General features: G+C 44.0%; 1 protein-coding gene across 1 annotated transcript in view; it reads left to right on the top strand.

The window, feature by feature from the left end:
* TGFBRAP1 (transforming growth factor beta receptor associated protein 1) overlaps positions 1–18,640 on the top strand; it is a 50,278-nt gene that overhangs the window by 5,090 nt on the left and 26,548 nt on the right. Inside the window, exons 2-5 of the mRNA XM_044286730.1 lie at positions 4,229–4,961; positions 8,077–8,271; positions 15,768–15,922; positions 18,538–18,620. Coding sequence (XP_044142665.1) covers positions 4,259–4,961; positions 8,077–8,271; positions 15,768–15,922; positions 18,538–18,620 — 1,136 coding nt within the window. The 5' untranslated portion in view covers positions 4,229–4,258. The remainder of the gene's footprint in view (positions 1–4,228; positions 4,962–8,076; positions 8,272–15,767; positions 15,923–18,537; positions 18,621–18,640) is intronic.

The raw sequence follows: 18,640 nt of genomic DNA, 5'->3' as shown, positions 1-18,640 counted from the left end.
GACCATATGGGATTTCCTCATGCTGATCCGAGTTGCCTGGCAGTGGCTCAGTGCCCTCTTCCACCGGAAAACACATCCACACTCGGCCAAGTGCTGTGTATTTGGTGGAGTTGAAAGGAATGGGCAAATGATTATTCAGATGTCAGTTCAAGTGTATACCAGCTTAAAGGGGTTGTCCTGCCATTTCTATTGATGTCTGTATATCTGAGCGCCGCTTCCTGGTCTGTGGGGGTGTCGGACCCCCGCCGATCTCATATTGATTACCTATCCTGACGATAGATCATCAATAGAAATGGCAGGACAACCCCTTTAAGGGCTCTTTCACACGTTCATGATGACATACACGACAAGATGATGTAAGTGAAGAATCTGTGTCTGTTTTCTGCCCTCCATCTGTCTTCCATATTCCATGTACATTGCTAGGCTGAACATTAATTTCCAGAGCATCGCCTACCAATGACCCTAGAAGATCACTGATAGAACATGGAGGCCATCCTGTGTTGTGGCAGTGGTTTTAATGGACCTATAGACTTCAATGGGAATGTTTGGTCTGCATCATGGATGAAGTAGTGAATGTCTCCGTGGTTTTCCCACTGACCCATGGCCATTGAAAAATCACTTATATCTAAACAAACATATTAAAAATCAATGGCTACGTGTGCTGTTTGTGGATCACACTGACGCTGGTTGTGTGTCTATGACCCTTGTGGCAGATGTCTTCCAGCAAGCTGCTCCATAGCATGGCAGATGTCGCCTTACATCATGGTGATGGTGCGGCATTTGGGAACCCTGCAGACCTGCAATGTTCTTATAGTTTACGTTTGCAAAAGGTGTAATTCCAATATCCAAATTAAAAACCTAAATATAACAGTTTTACAGCAATGCTTTAGTTCTTGGCCTTTGTCCCAGATTGTCAGATATGTCCTGCTGGAATGATGCTGACTACAGAGTCCTTCAGGGGAAGAATGCTAAACAGGAAGACTAGGATGAGCAGGAAAGTCTCCCCTCCCCGGGATGACACTTTGTCTCAAATACTTTCAGTTTTTTTTTTTTTTTTTTTAAATAAGGTTGTTTTTATTAAAATTGTAAGAATAGTAGAACACACAAAGCCAGAAAAAAAACTTTTGCACAAAGTATTCTGTGTTCTTAGGGTACTTTCACACTTGCGGCAGAGGATACCGGCAGGCAGTTCTGGATCCGGCAATACGGACGCAGACGGATGCATTTGTGAGATGGATCAGGATGCGGATCCGTCTCACAAATGCATTGCAATACTGGGTCTGTCTTTCCAGTTGTCATCCGGAAAAAACGGATCTGGTATTTTTTTAATTTATCATTTTTAAAGTTATGCGCGTTCGCAGACCGCAAAGCCGGATCCGTTTTTGCCAGAACACTTGGGGCCGGATCCGGCATTAATGCATTTTCAATGGAAATTAATGCTGGATCCGGCATTCCGACAAGTGTTCAGGATTTTTGGCCGGAGAGAAAACTGCAGCATGCTGCGGTATTTTCTCTGGCCAAAAAACGTAAGAGGGACTGAACTGATGCATCCTGAACGTATTGCTCTCCATTCAGAATTAGGATACAACTGATCAGTTCTTTCTTGGTATTGAGCCCCTAGGACGGAACTCAACACCGGAAAACTTTAACGCAAGTTTGAAAGTACCCTTAGTTAGTATTTTTTTTTATATGAAGCCACTAATAGACTTGATAGGTGGTTGCTGTACCTGAACAGGGATCAGTGGCCCAGCTTGAACATTCATTCACCCGATCATTGCCACCAATCGCTGGGAGATCAGATCTTTTATTGGCAGCACATCAACCCATGTAAACAGGGCAGGTGCTACCAACAAATGAAAAGTGTTATCCCTTTTTCACATGTCCGTGGTATGTCCGTAACAGCATGACACTGTCCACAAACCATCCGTGTTTGATCTGTGGTTCTGTGATTTTCAGTCCGTGAGTCATCTGTGTTTCACAGACCCTACTATGCTAAAAATTGGTTTCCAGAGCATCTTCTAGCAACGAACTTTGAAAACCATGGACTAAACACGGGTACCATCCATGTTGTGTCAGTGGTTTTCACAGACCCATAGACTTTAATGATTGTGTTTTCTCTGTTATTACAAACCTAAGGCTTTATTCACACATCAGTGTTGTGGTCAGTGATTTCCATCAGTGATTGTGAGACAAAACCAGGAGTGAACCCTACACAGACATAAGGTAGAAGGGAAAGGTCTGCACCAGTTCTGTGTTTAGAGCCGCACCTGGTTTGGGCTCAGAATCACTGATGGAAATGACTGACCGAACACTGACGTGTGAATGAGGCATAACTGTGTGAATAAGAGGTAGTTCACATCGTTATGCATTCAGGACTATTTCTTCCGTCTAAAACAGCGATGCTCAATCAGCACCTTGATATGCCACACCTGGGAGGTGGGATGGATTATCTCGGCCAAGGAGAAGTGCTCACTAACAGATTTAGACAGATTTGTGAACAATATTTGAGAGTAATGGATATTTTGTGTATGTAGAAAATGTTTCAGATCTTTTAGTTCAGCTCACGTAAAATGGGAGCAAAACCGAAAGCGTTGCGTTTATATTTTTGTTCAGTGTATATAGTCTTATGGGAAAATAATTAGTATAAATCGCATTTTATTAAAAGGGTTGTCCCATGAAAAATGTTCTACAGTTTTCAAACCAGCACCTGGATCTGAATACTTTTGTAATTACATGTAATTAAACATTTAGTATAGCCAGTGATCTATTCAATAAAACGTATCTGTATAGCGCCACCTGCTGTTTTAATTTTTGCTTATTTCTTTGACCTGCTCACTGAGAAGGCCGCACATGCTCAGTGTCATCCTTCAACTGCCTCCTGAGCTGTGATGGGGAGATCATGGACACGCCCCCTTAGCTGTGATAGGGAGAGCATGGACACGCCCCCTTAGCTGCAGCAGAACAGACACTCCCCTAGAGCTGTCAGCTTCATATAAATCTAGCAGAGCAATGAATGTGGAGTTCTATAGATCCATGTGAGGTACAGGGCTGTCCTAGCTTTGTTAGAGATTGTCATGTCCTATATGATGTCTGATTTTCATGTTTTTTCATTAATCATGGGATAACCCCTTAAATTTAAACCTCTACTTATTCTGAGCTTTGAAGTACAATGGGGGGTCCGTATACCCACTTACACGGGGAAGACTGTCAATCACTGATAAGACTGTCTACATGTCATCTGTGCTGAGAGAGCAGAGTATGTGTTTTACTGAGTCCTCTCCCATAAAACTATATGTCTGCTCAGCATCACCCGCTCTATAACCTGCTGTAAATTCATTTTCATGGTGACAGGGTCTCATTAATGGAAAAAGTTGCACCTATTCCGTGCTTAGGATCCATTCCTGGCTTTGGCTTACAAAAACTGATGCAAAATACTAACCAGAATCTGCAAGTGTGGATGAAGCCTCACTCTTAGATTGAAACTGGTGTGATGATCTGGGGAGCCATTGCATCTGAAAGTCACCCCAAATATTGATATGAGGGTCATTATCAGCTCAGCAATATGTGTTGGGCATCCTGCAGCCACATGTATTGTGTCTCATGAGCTTCCAGCTGGCATTTTTCAGCAGGGTAAGGCTTGTCCACACACAACAAGGGTTTGCCAGGAACGTCTCCACCCAATTGCAACACTTGGCCTGCTCGGTCACCAGATTTATCACCAATCGAGTATTTTTGGGACCAACTGGGAGACCAGCTCCTGCAGCCTATGAGTGTACAGGATCTACAGACCCAGCTGCCAACGTACTGAACCTGTATGCCTCGATGCCCAACCATTTCTCTTCTTGTATCCAGACTAAAGGTGGTCCAGCAGGGCAGTAGACCCTTCTATCAATTGTACAGTTTTCCCCGATAAACTTACCCTTTCTCTCTAATATTGTAATCACCTACCTATATCATCATTACAGTCGCACATAGAAAGTTTTATTCGAGTCCATCAACTCCTTTGTGGCGAGTAATTTTTTTGTCAATAAGTGTATTTACTGTATACATCTGTCAGGATAGTAAAATAGATTTTTTATAATGATTCGTGATTTTCGTGTCACATTTCTATTTAAAGATGTTAAAGATTTTGCTGTCTTCAGAAGTAGTATATGACATTATGGGGTGCGTTGCTGTGGATATGTTTCTGTCTGCCGAGACTTTTCTCATTGTTTCTTTAACTTTCCAGGACGCCCTGGGGCTCCCTCTCTATTTTGCCATGAGTGTTCAGGCGTTCAGACTGGTGTGCGCTTCCGAGAAGGAGCATCTTCCCCCAGGGATACAGATTGAGTGTTTGGAGTGCTGTGGACATGACCTGTACGTTGGCACTAATGACGGCTGCATTCACCATCTCCTGCTAGTAGAAGAAAACAACACACAGGTGACTGGCCTCACCTTGGTTCAGCCGTCTGATCACACTAGCTTCACAACCACCCGACAACATTCTAGACAGTTGGGTTTAAAGAAGCCAGTATGTGAACTGAGAGCGGCCTCGGCCCTGGGGCGGTTACTAGTGCTGTGTGATAACACCATCACTTTGCTGAGCAGTGACTCTCTGGAGCCAGTTGCAGGAACTAAGATTCGGGGGGTGCTCAGCTTCACCCTCAATGAGAATCCGGTGAGTGGAGACCCCTTCAGTGTGGAGGTTTGTCTGATCTCTTCTAAGAAACGCACTGTACAGATCTTCAGTGTGGGTCAGGAGCGGGTACAGCTAGTGCGGGAAGTCACCACACCAGAGCAGCCCTGTGCACTAGCAGCAGATGGACATTTTCTGTGCCTGGCCCTCAGCAGCCGCTATGTTACCCTGAACTATAATACTGGACATTGCCAGGACCTTTTCCCCTATCCTAGTGAGCAGAAGAGGCCGATCATAAAGAGGATCAGCAGACAGGAGTTTCTTCTGGCTGGACCCGGAGGTTTAGGTAATGAAGAAAACCAGAATGTCTTCTTTTAGCCATTCATCATGTTATCAGAACCAGCATTATTAGGGTACATTCACACGACCGTGTGCAATCCTTTCCGTTTTGCGGTCCGCAAATAACGGAACCATGTGTCCACATTTTGCGGACAAATGACTTTCGTTTGTGTTCCGTATGTCTTCCGTTTTTTACGGTCCGCAAGAAATGGAAGGAAAAAAAAAGATAGAGAGAATTTTATTTAAGGCCTTCAAAAATACGGAAACGAATCCGCAAAAAACGGATGACATACGGAAACCATTCCATATGTCATCCGCATTTTGCGGATCCATTACCTTGAATGGGGCTGCGGACCGATCTATGCGGACAATAGTAGGACAAGCTTCATATTTTTGCGGAGTAGAAATGCGGAAACACTGATGCGGACAACATACTGAACGTTGTCTGCACATTTTATTCACCCATAGAAATGAATGGATCCGCATCTATTCCCGCAAAATGCGGAACGGATGCGGATAAAATTATACGCTCGTGTGAATGTACCCTTATTGTGTATAATGCAGACATCTCTCATTTATATCTTACATTTGTGATAATTGTTATAATGAGTAGAAGTATTAGTGGGAATGCCCTACTTTCCAGGTAAGAGCGTTACATTCCTTTTGTTTCCCTATCTGCAGTTTCTGAGGTGAGGTTTAGGTTTTCGCTAGTCAGTTTTTTGAAATGTTTTTAATATAATGCACTACCTGATGTAATATACGATTAGGCCTTCACCTGTAGATCAGTGGTTAGTCTTCACAGGGCAAATACTCCCACTGCTATCTCAAAGCAGTTTGGTGTTGGGGCAAGCAAGGTATTCTTGCCCGAAGTTTTGCATTATCTTAAAAGGCTCTACTGTTTAAATCAAGTTTTTGTTAAATATTTTTTTTTTTTTGAATTTTTGGTGATTTTTTTTTTCTTTTTAATTTCCCATTTCACATGTGCTAGAATGGTACGTCACTTCTGGGGATACGCTAGTGATGTGCCTTTCAAGGACATGTAAAACAGCTGAGGCCAATGATAGGCCTCAGCAGTCACAAGACCAAACATTTTCCTGTTCACCTGAGGGCAGGGAACAGGACCATAGCACAGGCATGGCAGAACTGCAACAGTTGAGTGTTTTTTGTTTGTTTGTTTTTTGATTGGGCACAGGTTACAAGGATTGAGTTGGTCAGCTTATAGGATGGACAACTTCTTAAAGGGAACCTGTCACCGGGATTTTGTGTATAGAGCTGAGGACATGGGTTGCTAAATGGCCGCTAGCACATCGGCAATATCCAGTCCCCATAGCTCTGTGTGCTTTTATTGTCTAATAAAACCGATTTAATACATATGCAAATTAACCTGAGATGAGTCCTGTATGTGAGACGAGTCAGGGACAGGGACACATCTCAGGTTAATTTGCATATGTATCAAATCGTTTTTTTCCACAATAAAAGCACACAGAGCTATGGGGACTGGGTATTGCGGATGTGCTAGTGGCCATCTAGCAACCCATGTCCTCAGCTCAGTGACATACTATTAGGTCATGGTAGCAGGGTTGTCCCGTTTTGTGGTGAAATAGTAGGTCATGGCGATGGCCTGCTGTGTCCCAGCTACTAATACATCCTGCCTGAATGACTATGCACTATATTACAGGAGTATTACAGTGCATAGTAGAAGCGATTAAAAGATAGCAGATTTAAAGGGGTTATCAAAGACCTATAATGCCCCCCCATATGCCCGGGCCCCTCAAACAGATTTTACTTGTCTCGCTCCCCACCACCCGTGTTGCTTCTGATGCTGGCACGGCTGCATCTTCCCATTGCGCAGATAAAAACATCAAACGACTGGGGGAGTTAGGCAACAAGCCTCCCTAGCTTTCTTGGTGGCGCTAGGGAGGTTCGTCCCCGTCACGGCCTGCTATTGAGTAACCCCCCCAGACGCCGAATATTTTCATTTGCATGACTGGGAGATGCAGCGGCGGGCGTGCACGCAGCAGAAGTGACTTGGATGCTGGGGAGAGAGGTAAGTACAATCTGTGTGAGGAGCCCGGGCATATGGGGGGGCATTAAAGGTCATGTATAACCCCTTTACATTTAAAAAAAATATAGGGGTATATAAAAAAAAATCAAAAACCCAAAAGCTCTGTCTTTTTGCACAACACAGGCTATAGTTTTTAGTTTTTACATGGGACCTTTTGATCATTTTTTGTTCAATTTTCTTTTGGAAAGCCTAAAAAAAGACAATTATGGCATAAGGATTAAGGATTTTTTTGTGTGGCATTCACAGTGCAGATTAAATACTGGGATATTTTATTAAATTGGGTCATTGCAGATGCAATAAGGTTCCATAAGGGTATAGGATGGGCACTGCCAATTTAAAACCACTGGGTGCTATCAGCATATACCAGTAACCATGATCACCAACACGATAATAAGGGCATATGCCAAAGACGATGCACACCATATGATAAAATTTATATTGGACAAAAAAATATATATATATTTTTTTTTTTAAAAAGGCAAAACAACCTGAAAGTTTTAAAAGTACATATGAGAGTACTTCCGCCCATAGTGCAATACTTGATAATATAGGAAAGCGTGAACCCCCCACAAAAAAAAAATCAACAGTAAAGCTCCTGAAATAGGGCTACCAAAATACTATTTACACGTAAGTAAATCTGCAATGAGAGTACATAATAAATATTCCATACATACCATAAAGAAATAATTGAAACTACATGACATGACATCCCATATACAGAGATAAAGTGCAAGTGCCAGTGCAAAAAAAAAAAAAGGAAAAAAAGTAGATAGTTAATACGAACTGAAATACCACCTAAGATGCTAGGGAGGCTATTGGCAGCCCCATTGAAGTGAATGTGTGTGCATCCGACCCCCAAAAAGATGCATGAGCCTTAAACTTGCAATAATAAAGTATATCGCATATAGCATCAGGTCCAAGTGATACTGGATTAGGGGGATTGTACTATGGCTATAAACATAAAGATGAGATCTGCACCCCTGAGTCTATTTTTGTCATTAAATGCACAATCTTTGCAGGGGAAACACTTTCTGATATTTTGTTTCTGCTCTTTTAGGGATGTTTGCCACAGTAGCAGGAATCTCTCAGCGCGCACCAGTTCGTTGGTCAGAAAATGTGATTGGCGCAGCAGTATCTTTTCCCTATGTGTTGGCTTTGGATGAGGAGTTTGTCACAGTGCACAGCATGCTGGATCAGCAGCAGAAGCAAAGCCTGCCGCTCAAGGAAGGTATCATTCTGCAGGACTTCGAAGGTAATGGACGTGTTTTACATTCTGATATTGTATTACAGTATGTCCAATCATGACACACAACCCAAAAAAGTCCCACGCTGAAGTAAAAGGAATCTACTTTACCGGTCCTACGGGACCTGTGCGTCTTCAAAGATGACTCCTGAAATCATGATGAAGTCCCTGACTATGCATACATAGGTGTACTATACTTTCTAATATCCAGTAAACCAACACATTGGCAGCCTTGCCCTCTATGCCTGCAATTTCTGTTTTGCCTGTTCAGTGTTGTCCCAGCCACATTGTTTGGATCCAAATCACCATTTGCCTCAGTTCACAAACATGACTGACACTATTCAATATGAGGATGGCAATTGGGGTCCAAATAATGCCGCTTAGAGCAGCAGAACCCAGAGCAGGAAGTCTTGTTATGAGTACAGATTGCTGGTACAGGTTTAAAGGGAGTCTGCCACCTCCATATGGCCATATGCAGTGCTTACATGGCTCTGTAGCTCACCTATACAGGATTGTAACGGTACCTTTGTCTTTGTCTTTAGACTTGCACCAGCAGGAAAAACAAAGTTTAATTAATATGCAAATGAGCACTCGCAAGTGCCCAGGGGCGGTGTTCAGTGTGTAGGTGCCCAGGCTGATCTGCCTACTTTTCGCTGATCTGCCTTCTTTTCACTTTACTCCTCCCCAGCCTCTTCCTTTGCCCGCCCTCCAAGTCCGGACCTATCGATGAGGCAAGAGACTTGGAGGGCGGGCAAAGGAAGAGGCTGGGGAGGAGTAACGCTGAAAGAAGGCAGATCAGCCTGGGCACCTACACACTGAACACCGCCCCTGGGCACTTGCGAGTGCTCATTTGCATATGAATTAAACTTCGTTTTTCCTGCTGGTGCAAGTCTGAAGAAAAGAACAAAGGTACCGTTACAATCGTGTATAGGTTTGCTACAGAGCCATGTAAGCACTGTATATGGCCATAGGGAGGTGACAGACTCCTTTTAAAGGGCTTCTGTCACCCCACTAAACCTTTTTTTTTTTTTTGGGTACTTATAATCCCTATACTGCGATATATCTATACATTATGTTATTAATCATTTTCGTTCTGTAGATAAGGCAAAAAACGTACTTTTATAATATGCTAATTACCTGTCTACCACAGGGCCGTAGATAATTTTTTTTCCTGGGGGGGGGGGGGTTCAGCTTTCTCAAATTATAAGAGTCATCATCCACGTCCACAGATATCTCCCCCCTTTCCCCCATAACAGTGTCCCTGACAGTGTCCCTATTGTAAGACGGACTCGCCGTTCCTTATGTAAGTGACTAAGTGAGCTACTTGTGCAAAGTATATGTACTACTACTATCTAATAATCTATCACTAACTTTAAATACCCCAAATTGGGTCCTAAACTGAAAAATTTGGTTGCCAAATTTAAAATACATATAATTGTAATAAAAAAAGACATGGAGGAGAATACAGCACCACATACCTCTTACATCCAGTGACATCTCCTGTCATGTAGACTTTCTCTTTCCTCTTCTCCTCCATTTGACCCAGACCACCATGGCAAATTCTTTCAGCCACATCTTGTCTCTACAGTTTGTAACACAGACACGTTAGATTTCTAAATTTTTCCATCAACCTCCTCACCCTGGTGTCCCCACAGTGTCATCCTGCCACCCCCAATACTGTGCCCGTTGTGCTCCCCAATGCCCCAGGAACTATACTGCTGAAAAAATAGTGACCCTAATAGACATAATTGGGGTAATTTATCAAACTGGTGTAAAGTAGAACTGGATTTCCAAAAGAGCTGTTAAATATTAAAGGTGGAATCTGATTGGCTGCTATGGGCAACTAAGCCAGTTCTGCGTTACACCAGTTTGATAAATTACCCCAAATGTTCCTATAGTGTCCACAACAGCTATAATGTTCCCTAGAGTGCCCCCAGTAATAATAACACCCTCTATTGTGCTCCAGGCAATAATCCCTGTATAGTGTCCCCAGAAATAATAGAATTGCCCCTACAGTGCCTCCCCAATAGAAACACCCCCATATAGTAATTTCCACCACACTGCCCCCACATAGTAATCCCCCATAGTAATTTGCCCCCACACAGTAATTTCCCTCAAACTGCCCCCATATAGTAGTTTGCCCCCACACAGTAATTTGCCCCACACTGCCCCCACATAGTAATTTCCACCAAACTGCCCCCACATAGTAATTTCCACCAAACTGCCCCAACATAGTAATTTCCACCACACTGCCCCACATAGTAATTTGCCCCCACACTGCCCTCACATAGTAATTTGCCCCCACATAGCAATTTCCCCACACTGTTCCCACATAGTAATTTCCACCACACTGCCCCCACATAGTAATTTCCACCACACTGCCCCACATAGTAATTTTCCCCCACACTGCCCCCACATAGCAATTTCCCCACACTGTCCCCACATAGAAATTACCCTACACTGTCCCCACATAGCAATTACCCCCACACAATAGTTTCCCCCACACTGCCCCATCTAGTAATTTGCCCCCACATGGTAGTCCCTCTCATAATAATTTGTCCCCACATAGTATTCCCTCCCATAATAATTTGGCCCCATACAGCCCCTACATTCCCCTCCACATGTACTCGATTTATCTTCCCTAATATGTCCTCCTGTGTGTGTCCCCCCACATGTCCCCCAAAGTAGGCACATAAAATAAAAAATGAACAAAAAATGAAAAGCTAAATACTCGCCTATGTCCAGGGCCAGGCGCTTGCTCGCAGAGGAAGGCAGGATGAGTCAGGCGCGTCACAGTGCTGCGTCCCGGCACAGGTGCGCGATTACGTCATCACGCACGCCTCCGCTGGGATTTCACTACCGCATAGGCCTCAGGCCTACAAGGCCTGAAGCCTATGGCGGTGATCGGCGACGGGACAGGGAGCAATGTGCTCCCGTGCCCCGCCGCAGTATGTGGGCGTTCGGGTCAGCGTTGGGCCCCCCAGCGGTTCTGTGCCCGGGGCTGCCGACCCGAACATCCCTATTGTAATCCGCCACTGATGCTGAGGACAGACACTCTGGGGGGGGTTTGAACCGCCCTATCCCCCCCCTTATCTACGCCGTCTTCTCTTTCGGTGACGTCATCGGCGCAGGCGCACTGAGGGAGTGCTGAGGAGGCGAGCCTCCTTCTCTCAGAGCGCCTGCGCCGAATCAGGACAGGCGCGCGATTTTTGAAATGCAGACAGGGCCAGCCAGGAGGAGATCGCGGCTGGCCCTGTCAATCAACAGGAGGAGAGGGCGGTTTTTTGCGGCTGCTACCAGCAAGTAGACGCCCTACTTGCTGGTAGACAGGTAATTAGCATATTATAAAAGTATGTTTTTTGCCTTATCTACAGAACGAAAATGGTTAATAACATAATGTATAGATATATCGCAGTATAGGGATTATAAGTACCAGTACCCAAAAACAAAAAAAAAGAGTTTAGTGGGGTGACAGAAGCCCTTTAAATCCTCAAGAAAGACCTAGACATTACATACTAAAACATAACTTTTACTTGAAGTCCTTAAAATTCAAATAAACAAAAATGGTGGTCAAATCATGCGGTGGAAAACGATAAAATGTCAAAACTATTTTGAGTACTTGGTCAAGACATTTACTGGTTTATAATGGAATGGTCTTACCAGATCCTGAAGTACATATACTGATTTTTGTCTGCCCAGTGTTCGTCCTTTACTGTCAAGACGAGACACATAGAAAACAGCAGGGTCTGTATCACTGAGGTATATCTTCTGGGGACATAATCCTAAATAACCCTACCATCTAAACCCTGAAATTGGTTGGGATGAGGGCTGATAGTCCCTACCTAGCAGTAATACAGAGCACCCGCCCGGTAGGGGCAACCCCGTCAGGAACCTGTCCCTTTAAGGGGCCTATTCCCTAAAAGTGTCCCGACATGACATGTTTCATCCCATTTGGGGACTCATCAGGGGATATGTAAGTAGAGAGTCAAAGTTCAGAAGTGTAATGGAGATGTCAGATGAATAGGCAACTCCTATGGCGGTCTCCAGAGAAAAGCAGTGGTCTGTATCTGGACAGGTTGGGGAAGTGTCCCCACAGAAACCCACGTCTCACCGCCTGTAAAGTCACACGGAGGGAGCTGTGTGACTTTACAGGCAGTGAGACATGGGAGTTGCCTATTCATCTAACATCTCCATTACACTTGTGGTCTGCAATGCACGGGCACGACCGTGGGTCCGCCGCATGCGGAAATCAGACCCATTCACTTAAATGGGGTCCGTGATCCGCATCAGACAGTCCGCACCACAAAAAAGTAGTGCATGCACTACTTTTTTGCAGTGCGGAGGCACAGCCAGAAATGCCACGGAAGCACTCTGTAGTGCTTCCGTGGGTTTCCGATCCGTGCCTCCATTCCGCATCTCTGTGATTGCGGACCCATTGAAGTGGATTGAGTCCGCGATCCGTGGTGCACACGGCTGATGTCTGTGTATTGCGCATCCCCTGTATGCGGCCCGCAATAACGCCATGGCCAGGCAACGGTCATGTGCCTGAGCCCTAATTGTATGGCCACATGTTCAGGTTTTTTGAAGCCACAATCAGCTGTAGATTAGAGATGAGCGAATCAATTCATCTTATTAGCAGCAGTTCTTCACCTGTCCCCACGGGCTTGACAATCTTCTGCCCTGTCGCTGCTTAGTGTAGCGGTGCCATCTTAGAAGCACTCATTCAGTCTTGCAAGCACTTTTGGGTAGTGGCACATGAGCAGTCTCTGTAACCGCAGCCGAATCAGTGCTTGCTTGCTTACGCCTCTACACTGAGCAGAGACAAGGCAGAAGATTGACCGGGCTGGGCTAGATGTCTTCTTCACAACTTCACCTTTTTTAAATCCACTCCTGGTTTTTAACTTCAAAAACTGCATAAAAAAACCTGAATGCATAAAAAAAAACCTGAGGAGTTTCTTTTAATTTGTGCTTTTTTATTATTATTTTACTCACTTCTATAGCGGTGACATATTCTGCAGTGCTGTACAGGCATTATCACTGCTCCCCAGTGGAGCTCACAATCTAGGTTTCCTATCAGTATGTCTTTGGAGCGTGGGAGGACAGGGCTCTTGATATTTCTTATTTTCCCTACTAAAACAGGAATAGTCTTCTTCCGTCATCTTGTTTCACTGTCAGTAGTATGTGCTGTTGCTTCCTTCCTCTTGTGTAACAGGCTAGAATTTGTCTGTCCTGGACAACGGCAACCTTGTATAATTCTACTAGTTCATCACATAAAGCGTATGAGAGCTGCAGGGTTTGTTGAGATGAACCAACAAATGTAAAAGATCCTTATGTACTAAAGAAGCCCACTCTTTATTTTGTGTCTTTTTCCACTATTTCACCTGCTGCAGTTTAATGGGGAATATACATATTTTGCATGTAATAGCTTTAGTTGATTATTTGAAATCTCTTGTAATCTTTCTTTCTGTACAACAATATGAATTAGACAGTGGGTATATTGACTATAAAGTCTTCCCTGTTACCTGCCCTCTATGCATTTGACATACTGGTGCTTGCTCTTTACTGCAGAACGCCAGGAACAAAGCTGTCCGTAGTGCCTTCTGTCCTTGCAGCACAAGTCACTGTCACCTGTCCCAATGTCAGTGGTTTGTATGTAGCTTTCTGACCTCCAATGTGGACATGAGATATAAGACTTCAGCCACTGCTGTACCTGGTGCTACTTTACATGCATTGCAGCGTGGACTGCAATGATTCTTCCTAGGCCGATATGACACTTCCCTCACAAATTACAGGGGTTTTCCAAGTGTTTTTTTTTTTTTACTGATGACCTATACTCTGGATAGGTCATCAGTATCTGACCAGTGAGAGTCTGACACCTGTGACGCCTGCCAATCAGCTGTAGTAGCGCCATGGCCTTCTCCATCTTTTCCTATGCTATGTGACGTTGCGTTCATCGATCATATGGCCTAAGTGCAGCTCAGCCCCATAGAAGTGAATGGGACTGGGCTGTGATATCAAGCACAGCTGCTATACAGTGTACGGCGCTGTGCTTGGTGAGCTGAGAGAGGGCCGTGGCGCTCACAGGAGTGCTGGTGCCTTCTCAAGCAGCTGATCGGAGTTGGTCCCGGGTGTTGGACCACCACCAATCAGATACTGATGACCTATCCAGAGGATTGGTCATCAGTAAGAAACCCTTTTAACTTACATTGTTGGATTACATATCATATTGAAAGAAAATCAGGCAATCGTCTCACTTTCCGACAGGAAGAATGTGAACCATGAATGCAGATACAGATTACCTTCCAACCGTCCAATTTCACCCATTTAGAGCGCCATTAGAGTAACCCCATAAACAATAGTGGGCTGCTGGGGGTCCGGGACATCCCCTCTCTTTTTGTGAGCGCAGTAAGCTGTAGGACTGGTATTTGTGGTGCACTCTTTCTCCTCACACAGTTTTCTGCCCAAGTACTATAGCAACATTTTGAAATCTGCACCGTGCTGTATTCTGCTGAGGAAAGTTGGATTTCAGCCGGAATTTCACCGCTGCCATTACAAAGGATGAAATCCATAGTTGAATCAAAATCTGAGACATGATGCACAGATCCTGTGTGGACATAAATATTAAAGGGAACCTGTCACCTCTATTATGTTGCCTTACTGAGGGCATCATATTATAGTGAGAAACCCACTGAATTCAGTGGACTGTCACTTCTGAGCTAGTATTAAGTACTCTTATAGTATTGACAAGGCGAACCTCGCAGCGCCCACCAGCACGGTGACAGAGATGAGTCTGATGAGACTCGAGACCTCACCCTCCCCGCTTCCTGCCCATGTTACACATAGGGAAGAAAACTGACAGTTATGGGCAGGAGACGAGGAAGGGGGAGATCACGAGTCTCAATGGACTCTTCCCTCATCTCAGGTTCTCCCTGTTAGTACTGTAAAAGTACTGAATTCTAGCCCAGAAGTGACAGCCCTCTGAATTCAGCGGGTCTATGGCTATGCTATGCTGCCGCAGCGAAGCAGCATGGTAAACGTGACCGCTTCACTTAAAAATTTTGCCTGCATTCAAATGGCCTAAGTTTTTAATGTCATATTTTAAACAAATACAGCATATAGGAACCCTTGAAAATATTGGTATTATGTCATAGCTGTGTTGTGCTCAAGTACATATAGGGGGACATTTATAAAAATTAGTGTAAAGGAAAACTGGTGTAGTTGCCCATAGCAACTAATCAGATTCCACCTTTCGATCTCTTAAGAAACTTTGAAAAATGAAATTTTGAATCAGTTTTCCTTTACACCAGTTTTGACAAAATCCCCCTTATAGTCCTGATGAGACTTCCCCTTGGATGCAACACGGACGTTACACTGATGTCATCCGTGTTTTGCGGACCCCAAAAAACATAAAGTTGTGTTAATGCCCCCTGATTCAGACTTCTTCGATAATATGGAGTATTTGAATTATTGACTGATTTGAACTTCTCTCTTTCTTTGTTTTCCAGGTAGGGTAATAGTAGCAACCAGTAACGGGGTGTATGTTTTAATACCCTTGCCTTTGGAAAAGCAGATACAAGACCTTTTATCAAACCAGAGAGTCGAAGAAGCTCTTGTACTTGCCAAAGGTGCACGGCATAATATTCCAAAGGAGAAATTTCAGGTATGCTGAATATAGTTACATTGGTTTTATTGCATAAAAGGAATCACAAATTGACAATATTTTAGGCATTTCTCCATAGACCATCAATATCAGATTGGTGGGGGTCTAACATTCGGCAGCCCACGATCTGAAGGGGGCACAGGGCGGGGTATTGTAGCTTCATCTTGCACTGTTGCTCCAAAGTAAACGGGTAGATAAAAGAAAGTAAACAATGAAGAGTCACACGAGCACCGCGCCCCACTTCCAATGGATGGAGAATCAGACCACCACCGATAAGATATTGATGGCCTATTTAAAAGGGGTTTTCCGGGCTTTTTCTATTGATGACCTATTGTCAGGATAGGTCATCAATATCAGATTGGCGGGGGTGCCTGGTGTCGGACCCCCGCCGATCTGATCAGCTGTATGAGGAGACTTGTGCTGTTTTCCTTCTCTCTTCCTGCTTCCTGCTGTATGTCTATGGCAAAGCTTAAGTGGACAGGAAGAGATAAAGGTGGCGGTACGTGCCCACTGCACGTGCCATCTCCTCATACAACTGATCGGCAGGGGTGCAGGGTGTCATACCCCTGCCGATCTGATATTGATTACCTATCCTGAGGATAGGTCATCAATAGAAAAAGCCCAGAAACCCCTTTAAGGATAGGCCGTCCATGTTCTGAGCCCAGAAAACCCCTCTAGTAATCTGGGTATTACCAATATGTTGTTAAATACGAAAAAATATAAAAATGTTATAGCTCACCACAACCCTGTGCCTTGATGTCACATTGGAGCGGTGCTCGGCTTCTCCGTCCCAGCTTCGGGTAAACCACTTACACATGACACTCTTCTCCATAAACAGTGATGCTTTATTAATTTAAAGTTAAAAACATGTTTCACAACTGCATAATTGGTTCAATAAAACCTACGAGTTTCGGATAGCACCCACTGTATCCTTACTCATGGTCTGAGTAGTGTTTTCATTCCCATTAAAACATTTAGTAATCGCTGCTGGGTTCTCAATGAAGAAGTCCACTCAGTAGATTTCCTCATTCTTGTAAATTCAGCTTTTTATGGTAGTGTGCAGAACTCCATGTGAAATTAAGAGTCCAGCGGACTAGTCCGGCCTCCCAGCCTACATTCTGTTACATGTCGTTTGGCCATGGTTTATCAAGTAGCTTTACCACTTCTTGGGAAGGCTAAGATTATACAGGTTTCCATATCATCTCCCAATACTAATGTTTTCTGTGTGTTCCTTTACTGAGTTTGGTGTCTCCGTGCTGCTGTCACTACTGTCAGGTTCACCAGACCGGGCACGTTGCATGTCAGCTGTAAGAATCAGGCTTCGATGACACTGTGTCACTCATACTGGCAAACTGGACTTCATCTACAGTGAAATGAAGTGTTCCACATGGGCTCATCACGGGGATGGCTGACGATCAGACAGGCTCCTGTCACACCGTTATGATGACAGCTCAGCGTCCCTGGCTCTATACCTGTGTCTAGGAGGAAGATGACTTCCCTGAGATGGTACTGGCTGTAGCTAACAATGTGATGCAGTACTGAGGCATCATGGTGATAGCATAGCATGAAGGAAGAGGAAGTAGGGTGACATCAAAGATTCAAGATGATGTCCGATCAGAAGTAGATAGGAGGCTGAAATCCAAGGAGGTGAATACAATACACATACAAGAAGCCCAGAGCTCTACAGACAATCAGGTGGAGATGCAATGATGGAAAAAAGTGCTGAATACACAAAGAACAGATGAGTGTTGAGATTGCTGGTGGGTGCAGTCACTGGTTGTCTCACTAGTAAAGTATTTTTGTCTTGAGGAACACTCTCATCATATGTGAAGATAAAATGAAGCACTGTATGGAGTCAATTCATTTCAATGGATGTCGGAAGTCTTTAGGAACTAAGAGCCACACTTGATATGGCTCACAGCTTCAGTCAATAGAAAGAGGTGCCAATCAGGGGAACCACCGCCAGCTTAACCTGCCCAAAGAAAGTAAAGTTGAAAGCAGCTATAGAGAGAGAGCTTTATAGAGAAGTCCATTATAACCTACTGGCCATATTTCTGTACATTGTGACATCATGTCTGATATTGTTGCCAAGACCAAGGTAAAACCAAGGTTTCTTGAATAAGGGAATATATATAGAAGTTGAGGTTAAAAACCGGGTCTGTTTTGCTGTGGTTTTACAGTGCAGTACTTGACTGCACATTTTTTACAGGTGAAAGGTAAAATACATGTGTTTCCCCTGTAAGAACTGCACAGACAGTCAATTACCACATCAAAGAACTGTGGCAAATCTGCAGTTTTCAGATGCAGATTCCATTCCTCGACAACATCTGAATACATCCTAAGGTTAAAGATTCTTTATGTTCAGGCAGCACCTGATATCTGCATTGGTGGACCTGTGTGCTGTTCAGCCGGCAGCCTGAATCGCGTCATTTGAATGCGTTTCTCCTTTAATTATTCCATTCAGTTATGGTCATTACTAAAAGGCCAGCAAAAAAATAAGTGAGTGCACAGCTTCATATTGTGATATTCTGAAAGTGTTACGTGTCAGCCCACGTAGCATACCGTCAATCTTCTTGGTCTTACAAGCTCAATAAGCAGTGTTTGTTTTTCCATAGGTTATGTATAGAAGAATCCTGCAACAGGCTGGGTTTATACAGTTTGCTCAGCTTCAGTTTTTAGAAGCAAAAGAATTATTCAGGTAAAGAATACCCTTAATTG

The sequence above is a fragment of the Bufo gargarizans genome, chromosome 3 (genome assembly GCF_014858855.1).
Source record: "Bufo gargarizans isolate SCDJY-AF-19 chromosome 3, ASM1485885v1, whole genome shotgun sequence".
NCBI classification, from domain to species: domain Eukaryota; kingdom Metazoa; phylum Chordata; class Amphibia; order Anura; family Bufonidae; genus Bufo; species Bufo gargarizans.
This window is presented reverse-complemented; position numbering and strand designations above follow the sequence as displayed.